Here is a 23,518-nt window from a genome sequence, read left to right as displayed (position 1 = left end):
AATAATAATAATAATAAAGTTAGGCACCAACCTTGGTTGCCGAAAAATATAAGAGAGCTAAAGTTGCATTCTCATACAAGCTCCGCCATTGCCAAACTCCCTCTCTCTCGCACACACTATCCAAGCAGCTCAGTCTATCTCCAACATCTTGCTTCAATTTTACCAGCCGGATTCCGGTGATTGCATGGAGTTGTAGGAGCCCTACATTCCTGTAAACACAGAGCACCACGCGAATAAAAAGGATCAGTTCCAAGGTTTGTATACATGGCTATTCATATAAACAGTTTCTAATTAATTTACGTTAACATCTTGGTTTTCTTAGTGAGTTTCCAGGGCTCCTAACAACAACAACAAATTTATCTTCATTAAAGGTAGTTTGTTTATATGTATGTTTTTCTTGCTCATGATCAATATAGCCTAAGAATTTCTCCTCCTGAAACAAAAGTTGGTGTGCTAATTTGATCAACACTTGGAATCATTACTCAGACAGATATTAAGCTTTAGTTTCCTTGTTATCCAAGTAACCAAGTACAAGAATCTCACGTTCAATGGTGCTTGCAAATAAAAGATTCAATTTATCATCATCCTTGTGTCATACATGAATTGAATACTTCATTGACAATGAACGTCCAACAACCTTCAATCACCATCTTCACCAACCAGAATTGTTTTGAGTTTATAGTTCAGTCCCTTTTGTTAAGTTAGTCATGATATCGAAAACTTTGAGTTAAGCACAATATTTACCAGAGTTGATTATTGATTGTATTTTTAAATGCCCAAATTGCATTTCTGAAATGCAATTTCAATTTTTCTCATGGAAATTTAACTGAAATGGAGGATGTTTCAGGGGAAAAATCAAATTGAAGAACTAATTTAGAAACAAATTACGAAAACTCAATATTGAGTTTTTCAAACTAAAGGGATTGGCTAATGTTTGGCAAATAACACAAGGATTACTATGATAGTTTACTCATTGCAATTGTTTATCATCCCATTCTCCTTTATGAAGCCTGGCTATTCTTAACCAATATGATAGTTTACTCATTGCAATTGTCCTTTATGAAGCCTGGCTATTCTTAACCTCGAAATTTTTTTCCTGTTATCTAATTCTCTATAGTGGTTTACACTTTGCCTACTTGGTTAATTTTAGAATGTAAGAACATTTATTTATATATTATATATAGAACAATCTATTTATTTATTGATATATTGGCTCTAAGCACATGCTAGCTAGAAATATGGCATGGCATCTCTCATACTCTTTTTTCATTTTTCCATTTTTTTTATATTGTTTTTTTGTAGGTCTGATTTCAGTAAGATGGGAGAAATGTCGAGCTTCCAATTGGGTGTTATCGGGGCCCTGTTTCTTTCAGTGGCATCATCCGTCTCCATTGTCATTTGCAACAAAGCTTTAATGAGCAATCTTGGGTTCCCATTTGGTAACTTTGTTAGCTTCTTGGAGAGGGCATGCATTCAATCTGAAGATTTGCTACTGCTTTAATATATATAACAATTTTGACTGTTTTTCTCTTTTTTTCTTTCTTGTATATATGTCACAGCTACAACTCTCACTAGTTGGCACCTTATAGTAACATTCTGCACACTTCATGCGGCACAGCGTTTCCATTTGTTTGATGCCAAGGCCATTGACATGAAGACTGTGATGCTCTTTGGAATTCTAAATGGTGTTTCTATCGGACTTCTCAACTTGAGCCTGGGATTCAATTCCATTGGTTTCTACCAGGTACACTTCAATTTTACTGCTACTTGAGACTTCCAAAGTGGTTTACCTAGCCTTTCTTCTTTACTTGATCTTCATCCTGGAGGTGTTTTTCTTCTTTATATTGCAGATGACCAAACTTGCAATCATACCATTCACTGTCCTATTGGAAACTCTGTTCCTGAAAAAGCAATTCAGGTTTCAACTACAATCTACACACACACACAAACACACTGCTTGCATTATTTTTAAATGATTTTTCTCCAAGTTTCTAACTGGCAAATTTATATTTTCTACTTCTTGCAGCCAGAAGATAAAGCTTTCACTCCTTGTGTTGCTTGGTGGAGTTGGCATTGCCTCTGTGACAGATCTCCAGCTCAATTTCGTTGGAACAATTCTCTCTCTCCTAGCCATCGTAACAACCTGCGTTGGGCAAATTGTATCCTTTCTTAACTTGCATGCACCATCAATGTTTTTCGCTTCAAATTGGTGCTAGATTATGACAGTGCTACTGGGAACAAAGCACCAATAGTGCTGTTCTAATGACTGTTTGCAAATATAATGGCAATGACTACATACATTACATGTTTAAGTTGGAATGTTTAAGCTCAGTACTCATCGGTATTCACATAAAAATAATAATCTTATTACTATAGATTCAGCATTAGCTCCTATAGGGACAAGTTCATTCTTAACTTAATTCTTGATCAGCTGACAAATACAATACAGAAGAGGTTGAATGTGTCTTCCACACAGCTGCTTTACCAGTCAGCCCCATTTCAAGCAGCCATTCTCTTTGTCTCAGGCCCCTTTGTAGATCATTTCCTCACCAAACAGAATGTGTTTGCATACAAATATTCTTCAATAGTCTTGGTATAGATCCTCTCTTGATCTCTTTTCTATGCTTCCTAGCTCTGACTATCTATATACATAGACATTTTGGGTGCAAGGATTATGATCTCATGCGGTGCATAATTTGATTCCATGCAGGCATTCATTATCCTTTCATGCATTATATCAGTGTCCGTGAACTTCAGCACCTTCATGGTTATTGGCAAGACCTCACCAGTCACATATCAAGTGCTTGGACACCTCAAGACCTGCCTTGTTCTTGCCTTTGGGTATACTCTGCTGCATGATCCCTTCACGATTAGAAACATCATTGGAATACTTGTTGCTATTATTGGCATGGGCTTATATTCATATTTCTGCGTCCAAGACAACAAAAAGAAACAATCAGTTGACCTTTCTCTAGCTTCTCAGGTAGGTACTCTCTGTGTGTGTTTGCGTTACAAATCTTGACTTTTACGTGCGTTAGACATTTTGGAACTGAAATTAAAATGGTATTGTTTGTGTTGTTTCAGATGAAAGACAAGGATAGCACTCCACTCCTGAGCATGGCAGATAAAGAAGGTCACGAGGCAAAGAAATCAACGAAGGTCTCCCTTGTTTAATTAAAATGAATAGGCTTAATTTGTGAAAAAGAGAAAAGCTTCATGGATGATCAGGTGTTTGTTCTTCCAGAAACAATTTGTCGATCGAGTATAAAATGATCTTGATTCTTTCAATAAACAATACCCTTCCACTGTTAATAGTAACATGCGTGTAATAAAATATGGAATGGAGGTAAAAGCATAGACAGATGGACTATTTTCAAAGTTGGATTTTATTTAATTTAATTTATAACAATTAAAATAAATATTTGAAAGATTAAAATTTTGAAGAAAAACAGTGTTTATTTAGTGAAAAACCTATTTCTTATTTATGTTTTTTTTTCTATTTTAACAAAATATATTTTTTTTTAATAACATGATATTATATTCCCTATTTTTTTTTTCTATTTTAACAAAATATATATTTTTTTAATAACATGATATTATATTCCCATTTTATATTATTGAGCAGATTATCCTAAAAATTCAACTGATATATAATTATCAATAAAATTAAAAATTGATAAACAGTGTAAAAAAGAATCCTCATCTTTTTTTTTAAAAAAAGCATTATAATATAAATCTCCGACAACTATTTTCTTATTACAAATTCAAAAATAAAAAGGACCATAAGAAAAGAAAAAAATAAATAGACCAAAAAATACTTTTTTACATGAATTTAAAATTGACCAAGCAATTTGTATTTGTGTTTCTTGAATAATAATAATAATAATAATAATAATAATAATAATAATTATTATTATTATTATTATTATTATTATTATTATTATTCTTAGTTTTCTAATATTCATTACATCTGTATTTATTTTGAAGTTATATTTCTGTTTTCTTAATTTTCTAATAGTGTCTTCAAGTTTTTTTTTTATTTGTTTTATCCTTTATAAATATTTTTTTATGAATAATTTTGTATTTTTATTTTTATTTCCATACTTAGTTTTTTCATATGGGTTAGCATATTTGTATATAACTTTTTCATAATCTTTCTTTTTTGTTATTATTTTTAAGAAATAATTTATAGCCTTTAGGGTAATATTTGGGGTACTAAAATTTTAATTTTTTTTTAGAAATAAATAATTCAATTTCATAGAAACCAATAAATAAATGGACTAAGTGTGCCAAGATAAGTAGCTTCCCCTAAAATAATTTATAACTATATTGACTCCTTATGAAGATTTTTTAATTTTCACATTTACTCGAACCTTTTCTTATGTTATTTGGTGGGATTAATTTGTACAAGAAATGGCTATGGTGCATTGTTTTCATATAAATATAAATATTGATTATTAATATTTTTTCTATTCAAATAAAATATTAATAATAAGTTCCATCTTCAGTTATTTTGTATTGGTTATTTATTTTTGTCATAATTTTAATGATCCTTGTGTATAGCTGTTTGCATCAATGAAAACAAAATGAAAAGTTAAAAATAAATAAAACAAAGCAATAATAACAATAATAATAATAATAATACAAGAATCTAAGCACTTTCCTTTATGAAAAAAAAATTAAAAAGTAAAAAAGAAATAATTAATGTCCTGTGAAAAAAAAATTTAAAAAAAGTAAAAAAGAAATAATTAATGTCCCAGTTTTTCAGCATGTAGTTTTGAAGTCTAAAGGAATCTAGTAATTCGAGAGGAAAGACAGCAAGAAATTAATTTTGAAAACAAGACCATTAATATAGTTAAGAGAAAGCGAAATTTATAATTTTTTGAAACCATTTCATAAATAAAAAGTAAAAAAATTAACCAAAAATGGCTTGTTTATAAGCATTATTAAAGATTTTTATTTTTCAAAATTATTTTTGTATTTCTTAATCATTTTAGAGAATAATATAAATAACCTCATTTAAAAATTTAAATTATTGGATTAAAATGATTCTTTGATATAATATCAGATCTTAATAACTAAACAATTACGAGTTTAAATCTAATCTTTTTTATTTAAAATGTATTTGTCTTTTAAGTAGTTTTTATGGTTGTTTAATTTTTTTTATTTAAAATGTACTTGTCTTTTAAGTAGTTTTTATGGTTGTTGCTAGTTGGATTTAGATAGTCTTGATGACCAAACACAAATGGTTTTTTGTTATTTTCAACAAATTTTTCTTTCATTCCTCTAACTTAAAGAATAAAAAATAAATTTTTAGATTAAAATAAAAATTATTATGATTTTAGAATGAGCCAATATTTTCTTCATTTAATTTGAAGTTTAATTTTATCTAATTAAAGAAAAAAATGTAATTAGAAGAAAAAATATTAAAATTAAAAAAAAGGGACAGGAGGTTTGATGTTCATATGAAATCTACCTTTATACTAAAATATTTATTCCTAATTTATGATTTTTTATGGTTTGTATTACTTTTATCTAATTTAAAATCATAGTTGTGCGAATTGTGAAAAGAACATGAATCTAGTAGAAAATGATTAAGGAAAATATAAAAGGATAATAATTAAACTTGATTTAAATGGTGAATTAAATTATTTTGTATTAATTAAATATGCATTGTCATTATGGGAAGTGAATGATTTGTACCCAAATTCATTTATTAACCTAAATGAAACCGATTCACAGTCACTAAAATTATTCCCAAAAAAATAGAATTTTGGAAGGAAACGAATTTTTATTTGGTAATATAATATAGCTTATCAATTATTATTTATTTTATAATATATGTTTAATATTAATTTGCTGAAATGTTTGAATGAGATATATGATATTTTATATATCTAAGATATATAATAAAAAAGACATGAAAAATAAAAACAGAAATATTTAAATAATATACAATTTTTTCAAATATAAAAGCTAAAAATAAATAAATAATGCCAAACAACATTACATTACAAAAAAGCTTAAAACACATGGAGAATTCAATTTGCACCCAGATTGCTACTCCCCCCAAAAGTATAATTATTATTTTTCCTTTTAAAACATAACAATATCCTTCGTGTTGGGGTAAAATAGTCTTTTTCCTAAAGATTCTTTAGCCATTATAATATTAACTGGGGATAAATTAATATTTTTATTCTTAAAAAAAATATTTTAAAAGGTTTTTTATATTTTTAAAGGCATAATGTAATTTAACCTTACAAGCAAAAAAATATAAAACTTTACAAGCAAAAAAATATAAAACCTGCTTCTAAGGGCTGTTATATCTTCTCATTTTTTATTTTTTATTTTTGTAATAAATAAGTTGATAAGAATGATTTAGTTCTTTAATTAATATAAATATTATTAAAAAAAATTGTAATATGTGTGGGTACGCCCCAAGGAATAAGTAGCTTGTGCATCATCACTTCTCATCCAAACATCACCTTCCAAAACAGTATTGGAAATGTCTCGCTATCCTCTTTCCATTAATGTCTTGCATGTGCATGGTGGCATAATAGTTGAGGACCAGTAAACTTTTTTCTTCTCATCCTTCTTTTCTCTATCTTTTCCTTGCTAAAATATAAGGGTTTTTTTTATTATTTTTTTGTTTTAATTTGATCATCATTCTATTAATTTTTATTTATTTATTATTATTTTGTAATTGATTTTTTTCAATTTCACCCCTCATTATTTGGTTTAATTTTTATATTAGATTTAGTTATCATTTTATTGATTATTGTTTGTTTGTTTTTAATTCTTTTTTAATTGAATTTTGTTTTCAATTTCTTCTCTCAGCATTTGATTTCAAATTATTTTTATATCAAATTTTTTTCCCTATTCTTTTATTTTTATTTTTTTTGTTTTTAATTCTTTTTTAATTGAATTTTGTTTTCAATTTCTTCTCTCAGCATTTGATTTCAAATTATTTTTATATCAAATTTTTTTCCCTATTCTTTTATTTTTATTTTTATTTGTTTTGAATTCTTTTTTATTGCATTAATTTTATCCCTTAGTATTTTGATGATTTAGAATTTTACTTCGTTATTTTTTAGGATTTGCCTTCTATAGGATTAGTTTTAAGCTTATAATCAAGGTCATGGTTTTGAAAGTTAACAAAAGTAGACTTTGGTCTTTTCTAGATTCTTTTTTTAAAATTGATTTTTTTTTTAGTTTTATTCTTCAACTATTGAGTTTTTAGGAATAGATATTCATGTTTTTCTTAATCTTCTTTCTAAAAGGTTATCATAATTTTGTATCCATAATTATGAGGTTAGTCGATTAACTTAAGTTGACTCAGATTTTTTTTTAATTATTTTATTTTCAGTTATGTCCTTCAATATTGAATTATTTAAGAATTGAGCTTAATAATGATTATAAGGTTAGTCGATTAACTTAAGTTGACTCATATTTTTTTTAATTATTTTATTTTCAATTATGTCCTTCAATGTTGAATTATTTAAGAATTGAGCTTAATAATTTTATTCGGTTTGCTTTTGCGGGGTTATCCAAGTACCTTGATCAAGTCCATGATATGGCATGCTAATTCAGATGGGTTTGAGTTGGGTTTTTTTTGCTTTTTTATGTTGTTATTTTTTCTAGTTTATTAATTGATATTGCAATTTTTTGTTCATGATATTTCAATTAGTCAAGCTTATTAAATACAAGGGAGTCAATGACCTACTTTTTTAAAAAAGCTTGTTATGTCTTAACAATTTTTTATTGAAAAAAGTTTAGGTTAACCCGTGGCGGAGCTCGAGTCTCCCATCCACTGTTATATTTTATTATATATAGATAACTAGTTATCTTAGTAAACAACTTATTATTTTTAATTCCATATAAATAATGTATTATCCACTCTTTAATCTTCTTTACTTTACTAAAATTTAAGAGTGTTGTTGAATTTTTGCAAAATTCTCTAAAAATTATTTTTTAAATTTGTTTTGCATTAAAAAAACATATGTATATACTACTAGGAGGTACTTAAACTCAAAATATTACTTTGAAAATCATTTTTCAACAACTATTCAAAACAAAAATCCAATTTTATACTTTTTAAATCTTAAAACTTCAAATTCATACACATAAAAGTAAGAGCATCAACATTTTTTCATGAAAAAAAAAAATCAATCAAAAGTTACACTTTCTAGATGGAAAAGAAGGTGGTTTTGCATGGTAAAAAAAAGTCAAAACATAAAACGTAACAAACTTCTTCTCTTCGCTCTCTACTATATGGAGTATAGAGGTAGGTTTATTTTGTTTTTTTTTTAAAACAAAATTGAAAACAAAATCACGACAGTACTAATCGCTCTCAATTGAGAAAAGATGAAAGCCGAAGGAGGTCAAACACGGGCCTAGATTATTAGGCCCACTCGCTTGGCCCATAAACAAACAAGCGTGTTTAACTTTTTATGAAAATAAATAAATAAATAAATGGAAGGTTATCTGATTGGGCAAGTGACTTGTGTCATCAACCGCAACAAATTCCAACTACATTGAGTTATTGGAAAATCATGTTTTAGGGTTTTTAGATATATATATAAAAAAAAAACTTCAAATTTTGATTTATTTTTATTTAAAAAATATATAAAAAATCATAAAAATCTTATTAAACTCACGTGCAATCTAAAAACACTCTCTAATCCATTTAAAAATAATTTTAGGGTTTTTAGATATATATATAAAAAAAAAACTTCAAATTTTGATTTATTTTTATTTAAAAAATATATAAAAAATCATAAAAATCTTATTAAACTCACGTGCAATCTGAAAACACTCTCTAATCCATTTAAAAATAAAATATTAAAATAAAATTTAAGTCCTCATCCACTTTTTTCTTCTATATTTAGAGATGAAACCCATCTCGACCCCCTCTTCAAGAACCCATCAACACTAAAATTCCTGTATTTTGCTCTTTCTCGTGCTCAATAACCTTTTCTTCTCTCCTAACAATCTAGGGACTAAGGTGCAAATAAACATAGAATTTATAAATCTATTGTAAATGGAAGAAATTATAAGGATTAAAATGAAAAAAACCCGTCTCTTCAAGAATTGGACCCACAATAGGTTGATAAAGAGTGAAATCATCAAACTAGCTTTAATTTAAATAATACTTTTAACAGGGACGAGACTGATCTGCAATCCGCAAGGTCATCATCAAACTAGTAATCTTGAAACGTTGCTTGATTGTTGATTAATGTGACGTAGGGGAAGGAAGCTGTTGGTCTTCTAGCAGGAGAATGAACAGAGACTTGGATTTTTAAGTTTGAATGAAATGTAAGGGAAAGTTACGAAATCCTTCCACGGTGTGCTGGTATTTGTTTTTGTTTATATATATATATATTACGAAGTATATCCCTTCACATAAACAAACACAAGAATAAAAATAAAAAATTTATGATTAATTAGATATATAGACTAGGTTACCTCTCCAAGGATTGCTTCGTGTTTTAACCAGTAATCTAAATTAATTTTTAAAATAATATCTGTTTATATATATATTATGAATTGGTTTGGGTTCAACTAGTAATCTAAATTAATTTTTAAAATAATATTATTTTAATGTATTTTTAAAAAAATTAAAAAAAAATTATTTTTTTCAAAGTAAAATCAGCTTTTACACGAATTCTAAGGAGGTTAATGAGATTTAACATAATCAATTTAAATTAAATAGAAAATTGCTTTTTTCTTAAGTAAAATCAGCTTTTACTCGAATTCTAAGAAGGTTAATTAGATTTAACATAATCAATTTAAATTAAATTATAAATTCGAGTATATAATTCATGCGGGTTTACTTGAATAAGTTTGGTAAGAGTGCTCTCTGGCATCTTCATATGTTATTAGTTTTCATTATATATACGCGAAAATACAGGAACGGCTGGATAGGATTGGGTGAGGTGAAATCAAATTGAAGATTCGGCTGAAACTTGCCAACTGATATTAGTTTTGAAAGCGAACAATCATCATTATTGAATCATTTTAGCCCAGCCCAGCCCAGCCCCAGCTACACCTTACCAGCCGTGTATTGTTATCATTATTATAAAAATATTTAATTATTGTAAAATACAATAGCTTTTGAATTAAAAAAAAAGAGGAAAAAGATACCATTTATTATTCGATCCTCCTCAATCTCAGTCTCAATCTCTGTCTCACTATACGCGCACCTCACCGCCCCGTTCCTCTCATTTTCAGTTACCTTTTTAACAGAGAGACAAAACAATCAAAACAGAAAAAACAGAGGGGGAGAGAGAGAGAGAGAGAGAGATTTACTTCTTTTTTCTCACTCTTTCTTCAAATTGGCCGGAGGCTGGCCGGAGGGGGGCGGAGGGAATCAGTGATCATCTATCACTAGCATTTCCTTTTGCCGCCTTGAAGTGAAGAAGATGGATGTAATAGTAATATCACAGCAGAAGAAGCATGATGATAATAATGATAACGATAATAACAACAACAATGAAAGAATGGAAGGTTGGTTGTATCTAATCCGGTCGAACCGGATCGGATTACAGTACTCAAGGAAACGCTACTTTGTTCTTCAGCATCATCTCCTCCAGAGCTTCAAGTCTGTTCCTCTTTCTAAGAACCAGGTTTCTTCTCTTTCTCTCTCTCTTTTTTTTTTTTAATTATTGGTACATATTTTTATTTCTCTCTCTTTTTTTTAATTATTGGTACATATTTTTATTTTTATAATATAAATTACTGTACTAGTAATTATTTTTGCTATGCAATGGTTGCGCAGTTTGTGATTTCTATTATTACACTGTATATTGCTTTATTTAGAATTTGCTTGTAGGTTGTTGCTTGGTTCTTTGATTTTAGGTTGATATCACTGCTCAACTTATTTGATTTTTTTTAAAAGTTAAATTTAAGATTCCATGTGTTTCAACCGGGAATCCTTTCATGCAGAAACCACACGGTATAAGTGTTAGCACATTTAAGATTCATTGATCTGTCTCGAACATTTTAAGTCTGTTGGTTGATTGGAATTCCAAGTTAAAGGTGTTTCTTCTTAGCGCCAGATTTTGCCCTTTTGTATTTCAAGTATTTAGGAGGCCTTGCTTTTAGCTGGAACCCATAACAAGCTGAAAAAAGCACTTCCACTAAGAAACCAGTGCATCCTGTGATTTATCTCCCTATCGTCTTTTTCACGTCACGTCGATAATTTTTGTTTCTACTTTAGGCATTATGGGTTATTTTCCGGGTGCTCTTTGTATCCCTCCTACTGTGAAATTTAAAGTCTCACCACAAGGCATATCATACACGCGCACATGCGTGAATGTGCCGCATACATTTTAGATTAGTGGGAAATAAAGGTATGATTTTAGAATCCAAGTCATAGAAATGTATGCTATGACAAACACCAATGTTCACGTACCTGAGTTGAATCAAGAAACAAGAAACAAGAAAACAGCTATAAATTAAAAAAAAAAAAAAAGTTGAATTGTCGAATTACATGTTTAAATATATCCATAACAAGATAGTACAAATGACAAGTCTCTTTGCATATCTAACTCATGGTTTTGTCGTTGTGTGTGAAAAAACATGAGAGTTATCCTTTGAATTTAAGCTTGTATTGGGTTGAGTGGGATGTTGTTCTGTGTTTAGTTTTGTCTTCTATTTGATAGACCCTGGCCCTTCTTAGAGGAAATTTGCTTTATTTTTAGTCTGCAGTTTTTTGTTTAAGATATGATAATGTCAGACATTGAGATAAAAAAGAAAGTACTTTGACTTGCTTTTCAGGATCCTGTGAGAAGCGCAATCATAGATTCTTGCATTCGTGTCACAGACAATGGGAGAGAGAGCATTCATCGAAAAGTATGAAAGTTGTGTTTCCTTGGTTGTCATATGTTTTTTGATTTCTTGTGGAATCAATATTTTTTTTGAGCTTGTTATGCAACTTGCAGGTATTCTTCATATTTACTGTCTATAACACTTCTAATCACAATGATCAACTTAAGGTGAGGTCACTAGTCTAGAAAGAGATTCTTATTTGTATATAAGTTTTATACGCATAAGTTTTGAAATCTAAATATCGTAGCTGGGAGCAAGCAGTCCTGAAGAAGCAGCAAGATGGATACATTCTATTCAGGAGGCAGCTTTAAAGGTTGCAAACTGCTTCTGTAATTTACAGTGAAAGAACTTATGGTTAAAACATGGACTAATGTTTATATCTATTTTGCAGGGTGCTCATAGCATTGTTGGTTGTTCAAGGAGCAGTTGTCAGTCTTTTAGGTAACACTGTCTAGCATTCTTGTTTGAGGCATGCATGCGTATTTGCTTTTACCTTGATTGTTCAACTGTTCTTCTGATAGATTTCAATCTAGAATCAATCATTTCTAGTTGAATTCGTTTTAAAATTTATTTCTATGAATTATGATTAACTTTTGTGGTGCCTGTGTTATTATATACTGCCTCTTTTTTGGAACTACTATCAACATTTTTTTCTCTCAGATTGAGCGGTCCCAGTTGGGTAAATCATAATAAACCAATAGACTGGACTCATTGTTCATCCGCCCACACTGATTTAGTGACTGATGTTATTGCACCTTCACCTTGGACAATCTTTGGTTGTCAGAATGGTAAGAATAAAGTTAGTTATATGCTGTTCGAGGTAACTGAAGTTGTGTTTTTAATAAAATTGATTTTTGTAGGTCTCCGTCTCTTTAAAGAAGCAAAAGACAGGGATTCTCATGGAAAGGTGGATTGATTTTTTGCTTACAAATTTATTTGGTTTTAATCATAATCACAGAGTTAAAATGCTCCTTTTGGTGGCAGTGGGACGATCATCCTGCAATCATGGCTGTGGGTGTGGTTGATGGAACCTCTGAAGCCATTTTTCAAACTCTCATGTCTCTTGGTCCTTCAAGATCCAAGTAAGTTTCATGAGTATTTATTACAATGAAGACTTTAATCTCAATCTTTTGTTGATCTGTTATGTTGCATCATTTGTATGTAGACAAAGGAAGAAGTAAAGAAAGGAATTTTTATCTGAACATGTTTACAAATCATGGTTTGCAGAGAGTAACAGTTTTGGAACCTTATAATCTTTTAACCTAGGACATGAGAAAACCTGCTTGCTCAATGGTACAGAAATATATAGGCAACTTTTCTTCTCGAAGTTTTGTATTCTTAAACAATTTGATATTTCTTTTTTGTGGAAATCATATTTGTCATTCCATAAATTTCACTTTGCAAATTTGCTTGCAGATGGGATTTTTGTTTCTACAAGGGAAGTGTGGTTGAGCACCTCGATGGTCACATGGACATTATTCACAAGGAATTATACAATGATTGGTTACCTTGGTAGATCCGTACTTCTTGAAGCTTATATATATATAATTTTTTTTCCAAGGCAATTGCTCAGCAGTCTGAAATCTCATACTTTTTGGTGCATCGTACTTCCCAGGGGAATGAAACGAAGAGATTTTTTGTTGCGGCGTTACTGGAGAAGGGAAGATGATGGAACATATGGTAGTGATGCTATGCTGAATTTTTTTTATTATTATTATTTTTACAGTAGATTTGTCAGAATAAAGGCTAGGTTAACTTCATTTCACCTTGTTCTACTGCAGTTATTCTCTACCACTCTGTGTATCACAAGAAGTGTCCACCCCAGAAAGGCTATGTTCGTGCTTGCCTTAAAAGTAATGTATGCTTAAGATTTGAAAATAAAATGATTCGTCTACTTTAAGAAGTTTCTTGTATTGCATGGAATCTCTGATAAAGGTTTGATGCAGGATGCACATAGAATTATATGTAGTATCTTTGTCTCTCTAACGTGCTTGTTTGAATCTAATGCATGGTACATTAGAGCAGTTGGTATCCTGTACTAATGATACCATATGTTTCTTTAAGAGAAGCTCTTTGACATGTATTGTAATCTACCATTTTTTGTAAAGCCTGAAAGGTTCATTGATTCTTCTGTCTTCTTAATCGTTGTCATCGTCATCATCATCATCCAATTCATAATAATTTTTACATGCTGTATATGATGAATCTGCTGGTGATTGTAAGGAACTTGTTCTCTGGTTTTCCTTTCCCTCTCTTTTTAGTTATGGGAGTGGGAGTTGGGCATTGCTTGGCTCAAGCCATTTAGATGATAAAAAATTTCACTTTCATTCAGGTGGAGGATATGTCATATCTCCTGTGAACCATGAGAGACGATCTGTTGTAAAGCACATGCTTGCTGTTGACTGGAAATCCTGGAAATCATATCTTAGGACTTCTTCAGCCCGGTCCATTACCATTCGAATGCTTGGGAGAGTTGCTGGTAATTTTCATCTAATGATACAGTGTTGTGAGTCTTGATATTTTTGTGCTTTTTCTCATTTCATGGTCTGGGTGTTGAGTCATTTGCATCTACGTTGTGCTTGCAGCATTACGAGAGTTGTTCAAAGCAAAACTAGGGAATTGTCCTTCCTCTGATTTTTCTTCAGGAGAGTTGGTCGGGAATATGAGATTGCATCAGATTGAAGGGGATCAGAGGATTGACGCTCAAACACCAACAAATGATGGGATGACTAAGGAATGCATGAATGAAGAAGTGGATAAGACTCCTTCAGAATATGCTAGCCTAGTAGGCCTTAATGATCCTGCTGATGAGTTTTTTGATGTTCCAGAACCATCAGATTATGATCAATTAGAAAATGATTGGAGTTCAGATTTTGATCCAGAAATGTACTCTCAGGTACCATTTATCACAAAGTACCTTCCGCTCCTCACATGTAAAGGTTATTTAGGATTCATGCTTAAGGGACATCTGCGTTGATCTTTTACAAGGCAATGAAAGTGAAAATTTTGGATCATGTTTAGTATTGGGAAGAATCCCTGGTGAATAAACTGTTTTGTGAGTGGTTTATCCTGGTTGGATTTGCTACCTATTGTAATATCAGCACAGTTATGCTATAGGTGCTTTCTATCTCTGATGAGGCTGCTGCAGCTAATTTTGACACTTTTCCATAATCTATATGCACCTGGTCAACTGTAGAGAGTTCTCACTGTTTTAGTTTCTACTTTTTCCTGTTTTAATTACTTGTGTTGGCAGCAACTGATGAAGGAAAAATCCTCTTCTTTTTGTTTTTGCTTTGCCTCTTTGCTGCATCATCGACCTTTCTCTTCTTTGAATAGATTTTTGGATGTAGCTTGCTTTGCTTCTCACTTTGTTCATCACTTTGAGCGTTTCAGGATGCTCGGCAGCCAAAGTTATCCACTGCTGCTGGTTTTGTGAAGAAACTGCATGAACTTGCAGGTGATTTTGAGTTGGATGATGCATATTGAGGTTAACAAGTTGATGGAGATCATATTTGTTTCTGTCAGATTGTTTTGCATGATTTAATGATGTTCAGATAATGCATGCTTCAGTTCAGAAGAGGGGCTACATGGACTTGCAAGAGATGGTAAGGGAAGACAGCATTTCATGCTGCTATGGAACCACTCTTCTGAAAGACCCGACTTTTACTCTGCCTTCTAGTTGGGCAATGGCTGATCCTTCTAGCTTTTTAATTCGTGGAAAAAATTACCTTGAAGACCAGAAGAAGGTATGAACCAAACCTCAATTTAGTGAGAATAAATTTGGCACTTGTAGGAAAAGAGCATGTCAATAGTGACCACCAATTGAAGAGGCAACTGGTTTCTGCACTTAAACTGACACCCTCTCGTTTGTCAGCTGAAATTTCTCTGATTGATTCTCATCTGTTTTTATCACTCTGTGCACTCTTTGTTTGCTTCTATAATGTGCTTTTTTTTATAGATCCGCCAATTTTGTTTGAGAAAGAAACAGTACAAAACTAGGGCAAGTACTTGTGCTATATGTCTACTTTGGTATTTCATTAATCAATCATTGTGTTTTAGGCTTTACCTGCCCAGGGCTCATCAAATTACATATTAATTTTCTGATTAGTGCTACATGCATGACTATCTAGAGATGAGAAAGACCACTCTATATTGGCTGCTATAAGTTCTTAATGCACATGTAAAAAAAAAAAAATTGTTTCCTGGGTAAATTGCCTCCATGGCAGCCATCAGCTTCCCTTCACATGTAGAAGTAGTGTTATCTCTTTATGTGGTGGCTCTTATTATATTTCAATGCTCCCTTTTTTCTTCCAGTTTAAGGCCAATGGCACTTTGATGCAAATGGTTGCTGCAGATTGGATAAGATCTGACAAACGAGAAGATGATCTTGCTGGCCGTCCTGGGAGCATTGTTCAGGTGGTATTTTAATTGATCAAATTCTTAACTTTCAAATATTTTCATGTCATTAATCATGCTTATAATATTAAGATTTTTTTTGCATTGCAGAAATATGCAGCTCAAGGTGGACCAGAGTTCTTCTTCATTGTAAATATTCAAGTAAGTTCCTGCTTAGTTTTTCTGCTGAATGAGGGCTTGTTATCAATCATTCTTCTTATCTGTTCTTGGACAAGCTAAGATATTGACAATCAAACAGGTCCCTGGTTCAACAACATATAGCCTTGCCCTGTACTATATGATGAATACACCTGTGGAAGATGCACCCTTGTTGGAGAGCTTTATAAAGGGGGACGATGCATATAGAAATTCAAGATTTAAACTCATACCATATATATCTAAGGTTGGTAAATCTTCCAATTGCTGTGATTCAGTAGGTTTAGAGGAGAAGGCTTGATAGTATTTAACACCACCAAGCAAGGAAGTATATTTACCTCTTTCATTGCTAAATATAAAATAAACCAACTGAGCCATGCGTGTAACACCATTTCTTACAAAAAGGAAGATTGTCTTCTAATGTTTTTGAAGTATTCAGATCTTGATCCTCCTCTCTTGGTTCCCTGTTCAAGTGATTTCAATTTTTCCTTTTCTTCTAGGTTTTAATGATGTGCTTAAAGGCTGTCTTTTTCTCCTGCAATTGCACCTTGTATGTCATTTTAGGTCAAAAGTTTTCAAGATGCTTGAACCTGATGCTTACTGTGATTTTGATAGCTGCAAACCATAATGGAAGGGTAACATGCACCACCATCATGTTGTATGTCTCTAATGCCAATTGACATTTGTTTTCTCAGGGTTCCTGGATAGTTAAGCAGAGTGTGGGAAAGAAAGCATGCCTGATAGGCCAAGCTCTTGAAATGAATTATTTCCGTGGGAAGAACTACCTGGAGGTAAAGTTAAAGAAAAAATATCTCTATGGCTTATGAAAGAAATTAACGCTGAAAACTCTGGTTCACAACTAATGGGAAATTTTGAATGCCTTATTCATATAACCTCTCAAAACAATATGGTCTTTTTTTAATGCAAAGATGAAAAAAAGAAGGGTTTGGCTTGATCCTTGTATAGCTATCATTTCATCTCACCTGCTACACTATTCAGTTTTATAGAATTATGAGTAACTATTTGCCCTGATATTTCCCGAAAACTGTGAAATTATAACTCCTCAGTAAACTCTTGCAATGTGCTGTAATCATTAATCAAAACACACAGAAACGCAGTTGTCAGAAAACAAGTTCACTAATTTTGAAGTTTCAACATCCTTTTCAGCTTGGAGTCGATATTGGGTCATCAACAGTTGCAAGGGGCGTGGTCAGTCTTGTTCTTGGCTACCTCAGCAATTTGGTTATCGAAATGGCATTTTTGATACAGGTGAAACAACTATATTTTCAAACCGTGAAACAAATGAACAGCATTTCAACTGGAATAGCTCTTCAAAACGAAATAATTCAAGCTTTAAAAGACACTTCTCTACCCCATCTTTATAGCCCTAGGTCCATTGAAGAGTTCAAATGGAAAATGAGTACAAATTTTTGAAAGGAGCATACATCATTGACCTGGTGCTGCAATGTCATTTTCTTGATAGTCTTCCATGCCTGCCACAACTCACAAGTGCAAGTCATTTTCTTACAGGCAAATACAGATGAAGAGCTCCCAGAATATCTTCTTGGAACCTGTCGTCTTAACCATCTGGATGCCTCGAAAGCAGTTCTATTGAAATCATGATCAGGATCATGGAATTGAATATAAGAAAATGAAGTTGGCATGTCAAGAAGTGCATGTTTTGCCAATTAACTTCACCAAAATCATTCTTTGATCATTAATTGAGCTTAATATTGGCTTCAATCCATTGTCGCTGTTTATCGGTAGAGTTGATGGCTGCTTTTTGGTAACGATGCTTTATCATGCTAGAGCTCATTCTTTGATAGTTATATGATGTGCGTGTTTTTGTCCCTGCAAAAAGAAAGAAAAAAAGATTTTTCTGTATAAGCTTTGCTGGAACCCCTATAAATTTCTTTGTAATATAGCTGGATGAGTTAATTTTCCTTCTCCTTCCAATTTCAAGATATTATTGTATTCAAATCATCAAAAACAAATATTTAAAAAATATCAATACAATTTTTTTTTCAAGGAAAAAATCATTTGAAAGTAAATATAAACGCATTACTAAATAGGCTACTTTCTTTGTAATTAGAGTTTGATTTTAAAATGTTGGCATCTAATGATAAATAATAGATGGTATTACAGATGTGACCACACACCATCTTTAGTCACAAAGTTTGTCTTGCGAGATTTGTTTTATTGTTTCTATAATTGGGTTAGTGATTATTTATATTTTTACCAGTATATGTGGTGTATCTCAATAAAAGAAACTTTGGATTAAAAAAGATTTATTTTTTTTTAAAAAATTTTTTTAGTAAAAATGTGTTAAGCTTGGTAGTGTAAAAAAAAAAAAATTAGTAAAAATGTGTTAAGCTTGGTAGTGTGTCAAGCTTTAAGCATACTAGGCTTGGTAGCTTGTCAAGCTTTGGACATCGAGCTTTAAGCATACTCGGCTTGGCTTGGTAGCTTGTCAAGCTTTGGACATACCCAAGAGAATATGCATTCCTTATTGATATGCTCAAATGGATGATCATCCTCTCCTAGCATATTCAAGGAAATAATAAGTGACACAGCTTGGTAGTGTGCTAAGCTATTATTATGCTTTGGGCACGCTTAAGAAAATGTAAATCCTTCATTGATACATCTTAAAGAATTATCATTGTTTCTTGGTATGTTCAAGGAAATGAGATAATATAAGTTTGACGAATATGTCGGATCTAAAACACTTGGACATAGCAATTTATCAAATCTAAGATAACATAGGTCTAACAAATATATCAGATATAAGATATTTGGACCTAACTATATGTTAAATCCAAGGTACTTGGACTTGATAGTTAGCCAAGTCTAAGTTAATGTGGGTCTGACAAATATGTTAGAGTCAAGGTACTTGAACCTGAAAGTCAACTAAGTCTATCGCATTTGGACTTGGCAACCAGCCAAGTTTAAGGTAACAACTATTCTCCCTTGGCATGCTCAAGAGAATGACCATCCTCTCTTGAACACGTTCAAAAAAATGATAATCCTTTATTGGTACGCCCAAGGGAATGAGGTAATATAGGTCTTATGAACATACCAAACCCAATGTATTTAAACTTGATATTTAGCAAAATCCAAAGTAACGTGGGTTTAGCAAACATGTTAAATTTAAGATATTTGAGCTTGATAATTGGCCAAGTCTAATATAACATGGGTCTGACAAATATGTCAGATTCAAGATACTTGGACTTGGTCATTTGTCAAATTCAAGGAACGTGGGTGTGACAAATATACCAGACTCAAGGTACTTGAACTTGGTCATTTGTCAAATCCAAGAAACATGGGTTGGAAAACATGCCAAACCCAGGGCATTTGGACTTAACAGTTAGGTAACAACCATCCTCTATTAGCATGCATAAAGGGATGACCATCCTACTTGAGACAGGCTTAAAGGGATGGCCCTTTTCCTTTAAGTCTAGCCTGGGAAAAAAGCTCAACCTAATAGGCTCAACTACATCTAATATCTTGGATCTTAATTTTTTTTATACCTTTTAAGTGAATAAAAGTCATTTAAGGACTCATCATATTTCTATCAAACATTAAAGACCCTTCTCTTCACAATAATATAAATGTAAGGGGTATTTATACCTCATTAAATGCTATAAGGATAAAATTACACTTTAGACTCTCTTCTTCATAAAAAAAATAAGACTCGTGAGCTATAAATATACTATGAGACTTTTAAATTAAATATTTACAATCTTTATTCTAATTCCACATATATATTCAGAGCATCTTTTCTTAGAATATTATTGTATTTTTAGAGCATCTCTCTCTATTAAAAGAGATATTTTGTAGGTACTAGCTACAAGCCACATTTACCTACCAAACACCAAGTATAAACTATCAATTATCTTGATGAATGGATTAAAGTGTTAAAGACCAATTCATTAAATAACTATCCAACTTGAAAGCCTTATTCCTAAGCTACTTGAATTTTGTAGGACTTTATTAGTTTCATCATATGTGAAAAACTAATAAAAAAGCCATTAGTTTCTTTTTAAAGCTTGCTTTTAACATTTTCAAACCATTTCATGGCGCACAACCAATCCCCACATTGGCTAAGAAGCATGACAAGTCTTCTCGTTACTATAAACACTCTTACCCAAACAAAGCTTCAACAACCCTTCAATCAAGTTCAACTCCTCACTGAGGCAGTGCTAGCCATTTAAAGTGAGACAAGAAAATTTAGGTTATGCCTTGCCAATTTCATAAATATGGTTAGAGCCTTAAGATTTTAAAAATATTTAACAAGTACGAGTAAAATATTGGTTCAAACCATAAAACATGTGAAGTATTTTTTATAATGATCCAAAAGAAAAGGAAAAGTCTCCCTCACACTGGACACTCTGTTCAAATAAAAATTTACCATAGTCGATAAGAATAAGAATGTAAGTTTTTTATATATAAATGACTTATTCAAAATGGTTGTTTAGGTGATGCCTAAGGGGATTTCAATAATACATCTTGGAAGAGATGAACTTGGTCTCCCTGATGTTATATGCATCACTCTTTATGAGATCGGCTTGGTCTTTCTAGTGTTATATGCACCAATCCTTAGTGGATAAACTTAATCTCCTCAATCTTCAAAGGATAGATGTAATCTTCTCAGTGCTATATGCATTAATCTCCAAGGGATAAATGCAATTGATCTCTCTAGTACAAATAACATCATATAATCGCCACTCTCGATAAAGAGGTTCTCATGCCCTATAAAAAAAAAATCATGATGTCCATTTTTTAGTGATGGCTTTTAAGTCCTGTGATAGTGCTAAGAAAGCTATAGGCTCATGCTGCATAAAAAAAAAAAAAACCATGATGGTCATTCTTTAGTTGATGGCTTTTAAACCTTTTTACAATGCTAGGAAAACTACATGCCCATACCCAAAAAAAAAAAAATATGAAGGCACTCTTTAGTGGATGGTTTTTAAGCCTCATGATAATTTTAGGAAAGCTGAACAAGAACCTAGAATCACTTAAAAGTTTCAAAATATAAGTTCAACCTCATTGGATTCCACATAACCACTTAGAATCAAAAAAAAAAAAATATGAAGGCACTCTTTAGTGGATGGTTTTTAAGCCTCATGATAATTTTAGGAAAGCTCAACAAGAACCTAGAATCACTTAAAAGTTTCAAAATATAAGTTCAACCTCATTGGATTCCACATAACCACTTAGAAATTTATATAGAGAATGAGCATAGTACTCTCAATCTCTTAAATATTTTCTAAGTAGAAATTCTTGTTCTTTCATATATGAAAGAATTTCTTTTAGTCTAAATGCATATTTTTCTATATTATTCCTAGCTTACACCTCTTGCAAAACTTAACTTACTACTCTACCTAAACTGGAAGATTAATTAAATCTTTGCATACTATTTTATTATCGAAAATATTGGGGGCTATTGATGAACTAAATTTTTATCAGTTTATCTTAACTAAAAAATATTGGATAAAAAAAAGATTTACAAGTATAAATTTTCAAAAAAAACAAGCATGCCTCAAGTGAATGCAAACTGCCACGCCCATGCTGGGTTTGGTGGTAGTTAGACCCGAACATGATGAGTTTCGTGCTAGTAAGACCTAAACGCGATTAAGCTTGACAATGTGCCAAGTCTTGGGCACACCAGGTCTCGCGTTAGCCAAACCCAAACACACATGCCAAGCCTCAAGAACATATAAATAAATGATCATTCTCTTTTGACATGCCTAAGAAAATGACTAGATCCTCCCTTAGGCATGCCTAGAGAAATAAGGTAGCGTGAGTTTAGTGAATATGATAGACCTAAAGTACTTGGACTTCACAAAGTCCAAAGTAATTGGATCTAACAAATATATCAGATCCAAGATATTTGGACTTGGTAGCCAACAAAACTTATTGCACTTGAATTTAATAATTATTCTTGTTTATGATAACATGAGTCCGACAAATGTATCAGACTCAAGTGTCTTAAATGCGATAAAATGTTAAGTCCAAGTGTCTTGGGACTGACATGTTTTTTATATCCATGTTTAATTAATTATTTAATTCAAAAATCTTATTTTTAGGCTATTTGGATTAAAAAAAATATTATTATTTTTAAATATATTAAATTAATATAATAAGTGTATTTTTTAAATTATCTGAGAATAAATATAGTATTTAATTTCACAATCAAATAAACAACAAAATACATGAAAAAGTCAAAATCATGTTAATCATCAGAAATTTCCTACATCCGACTAATTGTTTCAACCATTCTACAGTCTATATAAATTAATAAAGTAGAGCATGTTGCTAAAATCATCGTCTGCAAACTGGGTGCCCGAGAATGCTTTCCTAGACGAAGAATCACAATTTCTTGATTTGAGCGGGGATTGCGGTCTCCGCGCACAGTTGTTCGCTTCGCCAGTCCCATGATCTTGGTAATGGGGAGGAAACTAGCACCATTGCAAGTGGGCGACAAACTGCGGCGGAGGGTGGAGGACCCCACCACCTCGATATTCATAAAGATTTTGTAGATGGTGCTGGCTGATGAGTTGGCTACACGCACTCCTAGGCTTCGTTATTGGTTTACGGCATTCTTACGGGTGTTCGAGGCCTGTTGATATTGCATTTTGAATGTGTATTTAAATTTTTTTATTTTTTTATTAAATTAATATTTTTTTAATTGATTACAAGTTCGAATCTTATAATTTCTATTGATTTAAAAACAATTAAGGACAAGGTAATGTGATTTTATGCAAGTTTCAAGCTTAAAAAATTTTTAATTGAGGAGGCATGTTAAATAATAATATAAATTATATATTAAGACCTCACCTAATAACTTAAATTTTTTAGTTGAAATGGTTCTTTAACAGATTTTTTATTTAATTTAGATTTAAAATTAATATTTTAAAAGTTTTTATGATGTAACTCGATTAATTTGATAAGTTTAAAAGCAACTAACTAGTAAAAAACATATTTAGATTTAAAAAAAAAACTCAAGATAATATTTTTTTTAATATTAAAATAACAATATATTTAATTGATTTAGGTTTCATAGTTTAACATGTCAAATTTGTTATTTAAATCATGAACTCTACTAGATTTAAGAATTTTTTAATTATTTTTTATTTAA

The 23,518-nt window shown here is 31.3% G+C and overlaps 2 protein-coding genes across 5 annotated transcripts; both read left to right on the top strand.

The window, feature by feature from the left end:
• Positions 1-54: 54 nt before the first annotated feature.
• On the top strand, positions 55-3,312 carry LOC105139599 (uncharacterized membrane protein At1g06890). 3 transcript variants are annotated; one of them, XM_011046095.1, is made up of 9 exons: positions 55-254; positions 334-371; positions 1,303-1,439; positions 1,560-1,744; positions 1,851-1,918; positions 2,027-2,159; positions 2,432-2,593; positions 2,711-2,983; positions 3,085-3,312. In XM_011046095.1, exons 3-9 carry the CDS (start codon positions 1,319-1,321, stop codon positions 3,172-3,174), a joined length of 1,032 nt encoding a protein of 343 aa, XP_011044397.1. In that variant the 5' UTR covers positions 55-254; positions 334-371; positions 1,303-1,318; the 3' UTR covers positions 3,175-3,312. The 3 variants fall into 3 exon arrangements, with proteins under 3 accessions (XP_011044397.1, XP_011044398.1, XP_011044396.1); XM_011046096.1 differs by lacking the exon at positions 334-371; XM_011046094.1 differs by lacking the exons at positions 55-254; positions 334-371 and adding an exon at positions 1,072-1,153.
• Positions 3,313-10,163: 6,851 nt separating this feature from the next.
• Positions 10,164-18,328, top strand: LOC105139598 (Pleckstrin homology (PH) and lipid-binding START domains-containing protein). Of its 2 annotated transcripts, none has more exons than XM_011046092.1 (21): positions 10,164-10,625; positions 11,779-11,853; positions 11,943-11,996; positions 12,077-12,142; positions 12,221-12,270; positions 12,490-12,617; positions 12,690-12,736; positions 12,814-12,911; positions 13,246-13,341; positions 13,445-13,509; positions 13,611-13,682; positions 14,162-14,308; positions 14,415-14,725; positions 15,223-15,286; positions 15,400-15,575; positions 16,144-16,245; positions 16,336-16,386; positions 16,484-16,627; positions 17,076-17,171; positions 17,548-17,649; positions 17,911-18,328. In XM_011046092.1, exons 1-21 carry the CDS (start codon positions 10,422-10,424, stop codon positions 18,001-18,003), a joined length of 2,241 nt encoding a protein of 746 aa, XP_011044394.1. In that variant the 5' UTR covers positions 10,164-10,421; the 3' UTR covers positions 18,004-18,328. The 2 variants fall into 2 exon arrangements, with proteins under 2 accessions (XP_011044394.1, XP_011044395.1); XM_011046093.1 differs by having other exon boundaries at positions 10,538-10,625; positions 12,091-12,142.
• The last annotated feature ends 5,190 nt before the right edge of the window (positions 18,329-23,518 follow it).

This window comes from Populus euphratica, unplaced genomic scaffold (genome assembly GCF_000495115.2).
Source record: "Populus euphratica unplaced genomic scaffold, PopEup_1.0 scaffold94.1, whole genome shotgun sequence".
In the NCBI taxonomy this organism is placed as follows: Eukaryota; Viridiplantae; Streptophyta; class Magnoliopsida; order Malpighiales; family Salicaceae; genus Populus; species Populus euphratica.
This window is presented reverse-complemented; position numbering and strand designations above follow the sequence as displayed.